The sequence below is a fragment of the Bufo bufo genome, chromosome 7 (assembly GCF_905171765.1).
Source record: "Bufo bufo chromosome 7, aBufBuf1.1, whole genome shotgun sequence".
Taxonomy (NCBI): Eukaryota; Metazoa; Chordata; class Amphibia; order Anura; family Bufonidae; genus Bufo; species Bufo bufo.
This window is the reverse complement of record NC_053395.1, coordinates 96443345-96456686: the sequence shown is the minus strand read 5'-3', so window position 1 is coordinate 96456686 and position 13342 is coordinate 96443345. Positions and strand designations below refer to the sequence as shown.

General features: G+C 43.5%; 1 protein-coding gene across 3 annotated transcripts in view; it reads right to left on the bottom strand.

Annotated features, from left to right (window-relative positions):
- The window catches only part of VPS16 (VPS16 core subunit of CORVET and HOPS complexes), a 558269-nt gene that overhangs the window by 454576 nt on the left and 90351 nt on the right, over positions 1-13342 (bottom strand). For all 3 annotated transcript variants that reach the window (XM_040439647.1, XM_040439649.1, XM_040439648.1), the window contains exon 4: positions 4902-5033. In XM_040439647.1, the coding sequence (XP_040295581.1) occupies positions 4902-5033 (132 nt within the window). The remainder of the gene's footprint in view (positions 1-4901; positions 5034-13342) is intronic.

The window sequence follows — 13342 nt, the reverse complement described above, 5'->3', positions numbered from 1 at the left end:
TTCTTGTATCGTTCAACGTCTTGCAGTAACAGAGCCGACACGTTTCAATTGGTAGACCCAGATGAAGAAATCCAACCTGAAGTATCTGTTCTACATACGGTGACTTTGGACCACCAACTCAAATCTCATCTTTCGACAGGTTCTCCACCTGGATATCACTTGTTCGTGCTATAGCCTGTCTAGTTCATATAGCTCAGTCTTACAAATCGACATTACCTGTAAGCCAGAAGCCCTGCAATGGTTGGCATCACTGAAAACACGCCTTTACCGATGCTAATTTAGAAAAGGCCAAAAACATAATAATTCGCACTATACAATAAGAATGTTATGCTAAGGAAATAGACTACCTCAGCAAAGGTCAAACAGTCTCCAAGAATAGCGCTTTGAAGAAGCTTGATCCCATCATTGACCAAAATGGGTTGCTAAGAAAGAAGGATTCAGTGGTGGCGTCTGTTGACGCCAGACGGTGAGTGCTGCTCATCAGGGTTAGGGAAAATTCTATTTGACGTCTGCTTTAGTTTTGCTATTTCTGTGGTGATTACTGTGGTTGTAGCACCATCTAGCGGTGTTAAATTGTATTGCACCTTGTTTTTCTTGTTTCAAAGACTGCTGTATTGGTGGGGGGGTGCAAAGCATTGTGGGAGTGCAAAGCATCCTGGGAAAGAGAAGTCTCCAGAACACAGTACAGAGCTGTCCTCCTGCATATCTCCTTCTTAAACTTCACCATCCTGGTGAGAGATCTATCTTTGTTTCAGGGACATTATGTTATGCAGAGCTGTTCAGCGAGTTATCATTGTCTCAGGGAAGTTGTTATACTGTTAGATGTTAGACATGTAGTCTTATGTTAGGCAGCCATTTTGCCATGTGCTTTAGTGTTAATGTAATGTTATAGTACATGCAATTCTATGCTTAAAGGGAATCTGTCACTAGCATATTAGCAAAAAAAATTTTTTTATGAATCCATGTGTAATAAAGTACCTTATTTCCATATGTCTTGTTCTTTTTATTCTGTGTCTTGTCATTTCTTCAAAAAAACGCTTTTTATGATATTCAAATGAAGCTGTAAGGCGTTATTCTTTGTCCACGGTGCCCAGGAACGCCCCTCTGAAGTGCCGTGCCCGCCTAAATTTGAAAACTAAGAACTCCTCCAAGATAGCCTAAATCACCTCCCAGAGGCGAGGCTAAGTGCAAACACCCCCGATCCTCCTCTCGCCCGCATCCGAAATCCCACGCAGGCGCAGTGCCGGCGATTGCCTGCGCGATGATAAGACGACTGAGGGTAACCGCTTCAACAGCGTCACTGGGCATGCGCCGATCCCAGCTGGCTGAGGAAACAGCGAACACATCACTGGGATCGGCGCATGCCCAGTGACGCTGTTGAAGTGGTTGCCCTCAGTCGTCTTATCATCACGCAGGCGCTCGCCGGCACTGCGCCTGCGTGGGATTTTCGGATGCGGGCGAGAGGAGGTTCGGGGGTGTTTGCCGCAGAGCGCGGCGCTGGGGGGAAGGAGCACTTAGCCTCGCCTCTGGGAGGTGATTTAGGCGATCTTGGAGGAGTTCTTAGTTTTCAAATTTAGGCGGGCACGGCACTTCAGAGGGGCGTTCCTGGGCACCGTGGACAAAGAATAACGCCCCTCTGGGCTCCTTACAGCTTCATTTGAATATCATAAAAAGCGTTTTTTTGAAGAAATGACAAGACAGAATAAAAAGAACAAGACATATGGAAATAAGGTACTTTATTACACATGGATTCCTAAAAAAAATTTTTTGCTAATATGCTAGTGACAGATTCCCTTTAATACTTCATACAATCATCAAATACTCCTGTTTTGCCAATAAACAAGTTAGACTACAAACAACCGTCCTCTTATTTGGAAGACAGGAATAGTTTATGCTGAATGTCAGACTGCACACTATGTGAACGTGTATGATGACAGAACAGGGGTACCAGACGTTGCTTCATGTTAGAAGGCTATACACCTCAACAGGTGGTTAGAATTGCTAAAACCTAGCAAACAACTAGATCTCAAAGCCTGGGCGCAACAGTCCCTGGGCTATCCGCTGCCCAAAGCCCTGTGGTTGCCTGTGGCAGGTATTCTTAGACACCCAGATTATGACCCACTACTCAGAGGCACTTGTCCTGTGTGGCTCTCTCTAAGAGATACTCTAGTTCGTTGCCGGAACTGCCTGCCGGATCCGGAAATCCGTGTGCAAAGGGATACCATTTGTTTCTGGATCCAGATGCGGATCCGTTTGACAAATGCATTGAAATACCGGATCCGTCTCTCTGGTGTCATCCGGAAAAACGGATCCGGTATATATATTTTTTTTCAATAACCGGATCCGCTTTGCAGCCAAATACCGTAAAAGTGACTTAACTGAAGACATCCTGATGCATACTGTACAGAATGCTTTCCAATGCATTCGGACAAAACGGAAACTTTTTTTTTTCCGGTATTGAGCCCCTAGGACAGAACTCAATACTGGAAAACTTTAACGCTAGTGTAAAAGTACCCTAAGATTGACTCCCCCTACTGTGATGTTTGGGAAAAGTGTAACTATCTCCACCTCAGATCTGTTTCCTCTAGGTAAGGTACCCTCACAAAAGGCCCTACAAGATCGATTGCAACCAACTCAATTGACCCCACTACATTTAGCACATTTTCAGAAGCTAGCGATGAGATTCTTACAGGTCTTCCCATCTAAAATACAACTCACTCCCTTGGAGGTTGCTTTGTCAACTGACTTGCCATTGCCCAGGAAGATAGGACGGATTTAATCTTTGCTCCTAACCCCCAAATCTCCATCTAAACCTGTTTTTGTCTCTTCATGGGAGAGAAAGCTGAACATAGCTCTTACCGATGCAGACGTCCAGACAGTTCTTCGTTCTTCTCTTGTGTGAGACTGCAGGAGAACCATTACAAGCTTCTTACACGGTGGTATAAAGCACCAGAATTTCTATTCGCACACAATCTCTCTCAGTCTAGCAAGTGCTGGAGATGTGGGTACCATGTCGGCTCTCATTCACATATATGGTGGGCCATTCAGAAGATTTGCTCTCCCTCTTTTACACTCAGATTTGAATATGTGGCGTTGGCCAGACCTAGCGCTGCCTACCACCCATCCAAAAAGAATCTCATTACTCATTTATTAGCAACTGCTAAGTTCTTAATTCCTCTGCACTGGCTTAGCCAATCACTCCCCTCACCCCAAGAATGGGAAGGGAAAGTGAACCAACTATGTCAATTCGAAGAACTCACTAGCCTAGCCAATAGGAGACAGCTAGAGACAGAGACAGCTATCTTAAAACATGGTCTCCATGGCGACACTCTCAAGCTCATTAAATACAGGCTACCCCAATACCTACACCTACATAAAGACCATCAAAAAGATTTGAAGATTACCTGACGTGGGAGGACCACCGCAGCACGTCTCTAATGACGATTATGAAAGACAGGTGTCAACTGCTGCGGCTTTCTGCAGTGTGCAGACTAGCCAGGAGTGTAGGGGTGAGGAGAGGGTGGAAGATGATGTGGAGGATGATGAGGTCCTAGACCTCACATGGCATCCAGGTCATGAGAGTGACATGTGCAGTTCGGAGGAAGAGGTGGGGGTCACGCAACGCCAGCCGTACAGCACAAGAGGGAACAGGGTGCAAAACCACAGCGGCCGGCCCCCAGCCAGTACATCTGCTATTGCCCACTGCTCTGAGGGACAGAGCACACCAAAGCCAGTGCAATGGCAGTTCTTCAGAAAATGTGCTGACGGCAGTCAGAGCCTGAAAAGAGGCATATATAAAAATACAAAAAATACCCATCATGGGCATAAACACCCATACTATTAAAATATAATAATATTTATCCCATATGGCAAATTCATCATTTTTGTCTCTTCACCTCCCCCCAAAAAAAAATCATAAAAAGTGATCAAAAAGTCACACACACTTCAAAATAGTATTAGTGAAAAGTACAGATCGCCCTGCAAAAAATGATCATCATACAACTACATAAACATAAATCGAAAAAAGTTGTTAAAGTCAGAATTTTTTCAGTATTAAAACTAAGAAACTATCATTGTGGTATCATTGTAATCATACTGATCTGGAGAAGAGGTCAATTTTACCGCATAGGGAATGTTGAGTTTTCTTTCCCCAATTCTACCCCATTTGAATTTTTTTTACAGCTCCCCACTACATCATATGCACGGTAGGTAAAAAAAATAGTGGTGTGGAACAGACACATTCAAATCAATGGGTAAGTGTGCTGTCAGCATAAAATGGATTTTCTGAAGATAGAAAACATCTATTGCTGAAACAAAGGCACATCTGGAAATAAAGTACAAAGTGCTATTAGGCCATGGATTAACTTTAATAGCGATTATCCTGGTGACAGATTTCCTTTAAAGGTAAACAGAAAGGTGAAAAGGTCCTCTTAAAGGAGTATTCCCATCTTATACAATCGGGGCATATCGCTAGCATATGCCCCCATTGTCTGATAGGTGCGGGTCCCACCGCAGAGACCAGCACCTATATCGAGAACGGAGCGGGGAGTGCTGTGGTTGGAGGACCCCACCAAGCGCTAATTCCCGCCTCTCCAATAGAAGTGAATGGGAGCGTGCGCGGCCCATGCTCCCATTCATTTCTATAGGGCAGACGGCAATAGCCGAGCCAGCGCTTGCGCAGTGCGCTCTCCTTCACTTTCGGGGCTCCGTTCTCGATAGAGCTGCGGGTCCCAGCGGGGGACCCGCACCTATAAGACAATGGGGGCCTATCCTAGCGATATGCCCCCATTGTCTGAGATGAGAAAACCCCTTTAAAGCAAGAATGTTACTCTTAAATAAATTGACATTGAATACACCTCAAATAATTACAAAAAAATAAAAACTAATGCATGCTTACTTACATTTCCCATTGTGAAGCTACGCTTGAATACACAAAATATGTCATATATTAACACAGTTCCATCTTCCTGAATGCAGATAAGGTCTTCTGAAACAGTCCATCCCAGCTGTAAAACTTGACCACTATTCCACTTCTAAACAAACAAAATATGTATAAAAGTGTTTCAGTAAGGTATAGACCATGCTTTAACTCTTTTGTTGCCCAAAAAATCCTACTAACCCCCACATAAAGTAGACACCAGGCACATTGTCAAAATGCCGCTCAACACTTTATGAACACAGACCCCTTAATGCAACCTTGTATCAAAGTGTAATTTTTTTAATTTATAAAAATTGCATTTTTTAATGTTGATACTTGTGGGTAAATTGGTACTCAAGCTTAAAGTTATATGCACTACACCTCCTAAAAATAAAAATATTTCAACATAAGCAGATTTCATAAATACCACTTAGATCTAAACTTAAATAAATGTATCTTCATAAAATCACCAGAACTGGAAAGACTAAAAATAGTTTTCATCTGGACAGTAACAACTTATAAAATATAGGAATTAAGGCCATTGAAAAGTGAACCCACAAAACCTCTTTATATTTACTAAAAGCAAACAGCTGTCTTGATGGACTGTTGACAGCTAGGGATGAGCGATACTGTTTGATTACTGATGTTCTCTAACAAACCTCTGAGACCTTCACAGAACAGCTTTAGTTATTCTGCGAATAAATTACACACAGGTGGACTCTATTTACTAATTAGGTGACCTCTGAAGACAATGGGTCACACTGGATTTTATTTAGGGGTATCAGAGTATGGGGGACTGAATACAAATACACATCAAGGGGTGGGAATACTTTTTCAAGGCACTGTATAATTTACCACCTCTAGTCTGGATTAGGGTTTAAGCGATTGAATCGAGTAACTCAACACAAAAAAAATCCTCGATGCAAATTTTTTGCATCAATGATTCGTTTATGTCATGTGACCACGGAGCAGGAGTGAAGCACTTGCCACCACTCCGTGGTCACCCGCCGGCCTGCACCGCACTTTCCTCCTGACACATCATCAGGACATAGTGCACGTAAAAGTGGAGAGGTGCCCCTACAGGAGAGGTAAGTATTTTATTTTACTGGCGCTGGGGACATGGCTAGGAGGGGGAGATAGTGGCACTCGGGGGCAAGCTGGTGGCACTGGGGGACAGCTGATGGCAAGGGGGGGAAGCTGGTGGCACTGGTGGGGAAGCTGATGGCACTGAGGGGGCAGCTGATGGCACTAATGGGGCAGCTGGTGGCACTAAGGGGGGAGCCTGGTGGCACTAAGGGGGGAGCCTGGTGGCACTAAGGGGGAAGCCTGGTGGCACTAAGGGGGAAGCCTGGTGGCACTAAGGGGGAAGCCTGGTGGCACTAAGGGGGAAGCCTGGTGGCACTAAGGGGGAAGCCTGGTGGAACTAAGGGGGAAGCCTGGTGGCACTGAGGGGGGCTGATGAAAAAAGAAAAACGTTCTTTAATTAGTTTTTTGTTATTAGAGTACTCAATTAATCGTTGGATTAATCGATAGAATACTCGATTACAAAAACAGTCGATAGCTGCAGCCCTAGTCTGGATACAAGATAAGAGCTGGTTGGGCATGAAGGCTTTCAAGTTCCGTAAGGTATTCTGGGGCACATCTTCTGACAGATGTTGCAGCTGGGTCTGTAGATCTTGCATCCTCATAGTTTTACAAAGCTGGTGCCCCAGATGGTTCCATAAATGCTTGATTGTTGTAAGAGATATTCTTAGGAAACCCTTGCTGTGTGTATGGATTTTATTTAGGGGTATCAGAGTATGGGGGACTGAATACAAATACACATCAAGGGGTGGGAATACTTTTTCAAGGCACTGTATAATTTACCACCTCTAGTCTGGATTAGGGTTTAAGCGATTGAATCGAGTAACTCAACACAAAAAAAATCCTTGTTGCAAATTTTTTGCATCAATGATTCGTTTATGTCATGTGACCACGGAGCAGGAGTGAAGCACTTGCCACCACTCCGTGGTCACCCGTCGGCCCGCACCGCACTTTCCTCCTGACACATCATCAGGACATAGTGCACGTAAAAGTGGAGAGGTGCCCCTACAGGAGAGGTAAGTATTTTATTTTACTGGCGCTGGGGACATGGCTAGGAGGGGGAGATAGTGGCACTCGGGGGCAAGCTGGTGGCACTGGGGGACAGCTGATGGCAAGGGGGGGAAGCTGGTGGCACTGGTGGGGAAGCTGATGGCACTGAGGGGGCAGCTGATGGCACTGGGTGGAAGCTAATGGCACTTTTTTTGCTAAAAAATGGCAGTAGGAAGCCCTGCCACGAGAGGCAACACATGTGGCTGCAGGACTTCCTACAAAGATCGCCGAGTTGTTAGAGTCTTTCGTATGACTAATACCATAGGGGTGACAACTGTTGTATGCGATTGCTCCCCAGATCATCATCATCTCGCTCCCTGGCACCCGCGTCGCTTCTGAAGCCAGCACGACCGCCACTGCACCTACCCATCGTGCGGATCAAACCAACCTCTTACATATCAAACATAGTAAACAGTGAAACACAGGGTATACAAATAACAAAACAGGCTGCAGTATATACCACAGGCTTGTCTAATCCTGCATGCTGAGTTTTTCAGAAATCTGACTTTTGCATCTAGGTGTTATTTTTTTGTCATTGAGTGTATAATCATACACATTTATCACATGTGGTGAAAGCCATTACAGAAAATATACAAATGGCAAATTTGACATTTTATGGTCACCTTGCGCTGCCCAGAAAAAAAAAATAATCTGAATGAAAGGTGATCAAAAAGTGATACATTCCCAAATGGTAGCAAAAGAATCTACAGCTGTCCCTACAAGCCCTCACACAGCTGTGAAGATGGAAATAAAAAAAGTTAAGGGTGTAAAAGTTTGGCAATGCAAAGAAAAACTTTTTTCAAAAGGTTTTTATTTTTTTTCAGTAGTAAAACATCATAAAAACTAAATAAGGTCATGTATTTTTCAGTGAACAGTGTACATTATAAAAAAAAAATATAAAAAATAAAAAAGTACAATGGCAGAATCATGACTTTTTCCCCCAGATATGGTAAATGAAATAGCATCAAGACAAAATACAACCTTTCCCTTAAAAAAAAAAAAAAGCTCAATGGATAAGTGAATGACTGAGTGACAAAGTGAAAAAAAAAATGAAAAAAAAGTTATGACCATTTGGAGAAAATATAAAAATTCAAAAATGAAAAAAAAACGATTACGGTGGACCACATGCATATTTTGATGAGCTTTTTTGCTTTCACTTTTGATGTGTTTATTAAAAAGCAAAACATAAAAAGTAACGTTTAAACCTGGCCTCGGGTCTAAATAAGCACATCTTAGGGTACTTTAACACTAGCGGCAAGGAACTCCGGCAGGCTGTTCTGGCGGGTGAACAGCCTGTCGGATCTGTGCTGCCACTAGTATTGTAGTTTTATTCCGGCCGACTCTCTGCATGTTTGCTGTTCTGTCGCCGGAACTCCGGCCCGCCCCCATTATAGTCAATGGGGCCAGAGAGGTAGTTCGGGGGCACACGTGCACTAGCGGCAGCACGGATCTGACAGGCTGTTCACCTGCCGGAGTTCCTTGCCGCTAGTGTGAAACTAGCCTTATATTTTGTTTTTGAATACAAATTACCTCCATTAGAACCGTTTTTTTTATTATAGCTGTGAATTAGGAGGATGTCATAATATATCCAATGATCAGCCATAATTCCATATTTGGGATCCAGGACTGTTTTGGTCTGTATTCATCTTTATTGTATTCATCTTCCCTTTGTCATTTTGTGAGCTGAGGCACTATGCACTTTATATACACTGCTCAAAAAAATAAAGGGAACACTTAAACAACACAATGTAACTCCAAGTCAATCACACTTCTGTGAAATCAAACTGTCCACTTAGGAAGCAACACTGAGTGACAATCAATTTCACATGCTGTTGTGAAAATGGGATAGACAACAGGTGGAAATTATAGGCAATTAGCAAGACACCCCCAATAAAGGAATGGTTCTGCAGGTGGTGATCACAGGCCACTTCTCAGTTCCTATGCTTCCTGGCTGATGTTTTGGTCACTTTTGAATGCTGGAGGTGCTTTCACTCTAGTGATAGCATGAGACGGAGTCTACAACCCACACAAGTGGCTCAGGTAGTGCAGCTTATCCAGGATGGCACATCAATGCGAGCTGTGGCAAGAAGGTTTGCTGTGTCTGTCAGTGTAGTGTCCAGAGCATGGAGGCGCTACTAGGAGACAGGCCAGTACATCAGGAGACGTGGAGGAGGCCGTAGGAGGGCAACAACCCAGCAGCAGGACCACTACCTCCGCCTTTGTGCAAGGAGGAACAGGAGGAGCACTGCCAGAGCCCTGCAAAATGACCTCCAGCAGGCCACAAATGTGCATGTGTCTGCTCAAACGGTCAGAAACAGACTCCATGAGGGTGATATGAGGGCCCGACGTCCACAGGTGGGGGTTGTGCTTACAGCCCAACACCGTGCAGGACGTTTGGCATTTGCCAGAGAACACCAAGATTGGCAAATTCGCCACTGGCGCCCTGTGCTCTTCACAGATGAAAGCAGGTTCACACTGAGCACATGTGACAGACGTGACAGAGTCTTGAGACGCCGTGGAGAACGTTCTGCTGCCTGCAACATCCTCCAGCATGACCGGTTTGGCATTGGGTCAGTAATGGTGTGGGGTGGCATTTCTTTGGAGGGCCGCACAGCCCTCCATGTGCTTGCCAGAGGTAGCCTGACTGCCATTAGGTACCGAGATGAGATCCTCAGACCCCTTGTGAGACCATATGCTGGTGAGGTTGGCCCTGGGTTCCTCCTAATGCAAGACAATGCTAGACCTCATGTGGCTGGAGTGTATCATCAGTTCCTGCAAGATGAAGGCATTGATGCTATGGACTGGCCCGCCCGTTCCCCAAACCTGAATCCAATTCAGCACATCTGGGACATCATGTCTCGCTCTATCCACCAACGTCACGTTACACCACAGACTGTCCAGGAGTTGAAAGATGCTTTAGTCCAGGTCTGGCAGGAGATCCCTCAGGAGACCGTCCGCCACCTCATCAGGAGCATGCACAGGCGTTGTAGGGAGGTCATACAGGCACGTGGAGGCCACACACACTACTGATCCTCATTTTGACTTGTTTTAAGGACATTACATCAAAGTTGGATCAGCCTGTAGTGTGTTTTTCCACTTTAATTTTGAGTGTGACTCCAAATCCAGACCTCCATGGGTTGAAAAATTTGATTTCCATTTTTTTTATTTTTGTGTGATTTTGTTGTCAGCACATTCAACTATGTAAAGAACAAAGGATTTCAGAAGAATATTTAATTAATTCAGATCTAGGATGTGTTATTTTTGTGTTCCCTTTATTTTTTTTGAGCAGTGTATATTGACTGTGGGCTGTGATTGATTACCTTTCTTCACAGCTTGGGAGTTTTGATTGCAAGTTATATGTATTATAATGTGACAGACCTGTGGATATCATCCTGTGTGATTTAATGCTGCTTATGTATATGGATTTCTATGTTTTATACAAGTGTATGTCCAATAAAAGATTTTGTATTTCTATATTACATGCTGTTCTGAGTCTAGTTTTGGGGTAATAAAAAGAATGTTGTTTTGTAAAGGTTTAACAAAAGCATCTATAGCCTGATGCATGACCTTCCAATAGAGTTCTGGCCAACTTTCCAATTGTATTTCTTATCTATTGTTAAGCTCTCAATGTTCTCTCATGAATCTCTTCTGCCTCCTTCTCTGACCCTAGCATTTTCTTTCATTTTGAACCAGTTCTTTCTTTTTGATGTACCCCTGTGTTTTGCGTACTAGGGTGCAGTCATGCTGGAACAGAAAAAGGACTTCCCCAAACTTTTCCCACAAGGTTTGAAACATACAATTGTGCAAAATGTCTTGGTATGCTGAAAGATTAAGATTTCCCTTCACTGGAACTAAGGGGTATCTGTTCCAGTGTTTTAAGAGCACAAGCTCTTGTTAATGTACAGTCGTGGCCAAAAGTTTTGAGAATTACATAAATATTGGAAATTGGAAAAGTTGCTGCTTAAGTTTTTATAATAGCAATTTGCATATACTCCAGAATGTTATGAAGAGTGATCAGATGAATTGCATAGTCCTTCTTTGCCATGAAAATTAACTTAATCCCAAAAAAAACTTTCCACTGCATTTCATTGCTGTCATTAAACGACCTGCTGAGATCATTTCAGTAATCGTCTTGTTAACTCAGGTGAGAATGTTGACGAGCACAAGGCTGGAGATCATTATGTCAGGCTGATTGGGTTAATATGGCAGACTTGACATGTTAAAAGGAGGGTGATGCTTGAAATCATTGTTCTTCCATTGTTAACCATGGTGACCTGCAAAGAAACGCATGCAGCCATCATTGCGTTGCATAAAAATGGCTTCACAGGCAAGGATATTGTGGCTACTAAGATTGCACCTCAATCAACAATTTATAGGATCATCAAGAACTTCAAGGAAAGAGGTTCAATTCTTGTTAAGAAGGCTTCAGGGCATCCAAGAAAGTCCAGCAAGCGCCAGGATCGTCTCCTAAAGAGGATTCAGCTGCGGGATCGGAGTGCCACCAGTGCAGAGCTTTCTCAGGAATGGCAGCAGGCAGGTGTGAGCGCATCTGCACGCACAGAGAGGCGAAGACTTTTGGAAGATGGCCTGGTGTCAAGAAGGGCAGCAAAGAAGCCACTTCTCTCCAAAAAAAACCATCAGGGACAGATTGATCTTCTGCAGAAAGTATGGTGAATGGACTGCTGAGGACTGGGGCAAAGTCATATTCTCAGATGAAGCCTCTTTCCGATTGTTTGGGGCATCTGGAAAAAGGCTTGTCCGGAGAAGAAAAGGTGAGCGCTACCATCAGTCCTGTGTCATGCCAACAGTAAAGCATCCTGAGACCATTCATGTGTGGGGTTGCTTCTCATCCAAGGGAGTGGGCTCACTCACCATTTTGCCCAAAAACACAGCCATAAATAAAGAATGGTACCAAAACACCCTTTTTACTTAAATTTAAATTTATTTTTGGCACATATGTCGACCAGGAGGTCATTAAAATACCTCTGGAGGGCACTGCCATTTTTTTTTTTCACTGTTTCCACTATAACTGGGGCATCCATAGGATCCTGAGTTACAGAGGAAAATAGCCCCCTGTGGGGGAATTACACACAGGCAGAGCTGATCAGGGTCTCCTTAGACCCTGCAGCTCTGCTCCTGCCCCTGACACCCGTGGCAATCACGTGACCGCCAAGACTAACAGAGGAAGAGGCTCGGCCGCTTCCTGTTTCCCCTCCGTGCTCCTGCATCGATCTTCTGCTGGCACAGGAGAAGGCAGAAGCAGTAATAAACCGCTCCTGTGTTTTCCTCAGGGTCCCCGCTGTGTCTGTCAGCCTGGACACAACCTGCTCCTGCTAGATAGCAGGAGCTTTAATTGCAGCGCTGTGATTAAGGCGCTGCCTTCTTGTGTATATACATGCTATCTGCACAGGGCATGTGCAGATAGGACGTATATACCCAGTGTGCAGTCGGGAAGGGTTTAAAATCTAATTTTAAGTCTTTCCAGTTTTGGTGATTTTATGAAGATATGTGCATGTAAATTTAGGCCTAACTTGTATTTATGAACATCTATTTTTTAAGAGATGTGTTCAATATAATTTGCTGTTTGGAATACACTTACATCCACTAATAGAAACTTTTTTTTTTTGCAATTTTAATAAATAAATGTCAAAACTGTGAAAATTGTCCTGTCTACCAAAGGTGCAAAATGTCCAAACAAACCAGACAGCGAAGGGGTAAAAGGGGTTGTCCCATCTTGCTGTCTGCCTAGTTCCAATTTACTACTATAGGAGTTACTAATCACTGTGTAAATGGCAAGATGAGACAACCCTTCAGTTTGATAAGAATTTAGCTATAATGGGTGTTTATGAGCTGACAGGAGTTCAGAGATAGGTGCTACAGATCCTGATATCAGAACAGTTCCATAAGGGATTTACTGAAAAGCAGTAAGAAATGGTCTGCAAAGACACTAAAAATAAAGGCTATTGAAAATTGTTAATAACAACCAAATAAAAAAAATTATATCAGCCCAAAATGAGTAAAATGCAATGATAAAAAAAAAAAACACTGCCTTCGAAGGTGTTCATAGCCATTAACCGTAAAAAATTTGTAATGATGATAAGATCAGGGCCAAATCACTATGGATAGGTCATAAATTGTAAAAATGGGGCAACCATTTAATCATAGTCAGATTCAGAATAAAGGGGTTGGCTACTTTGTTAATGTTTAGCAATAGCCCATAAACTGTTGATGATGTGACATATAGTATCAGTATAGTATCAGCATCAGCAGCATGAGTTTCATTATGTGGAC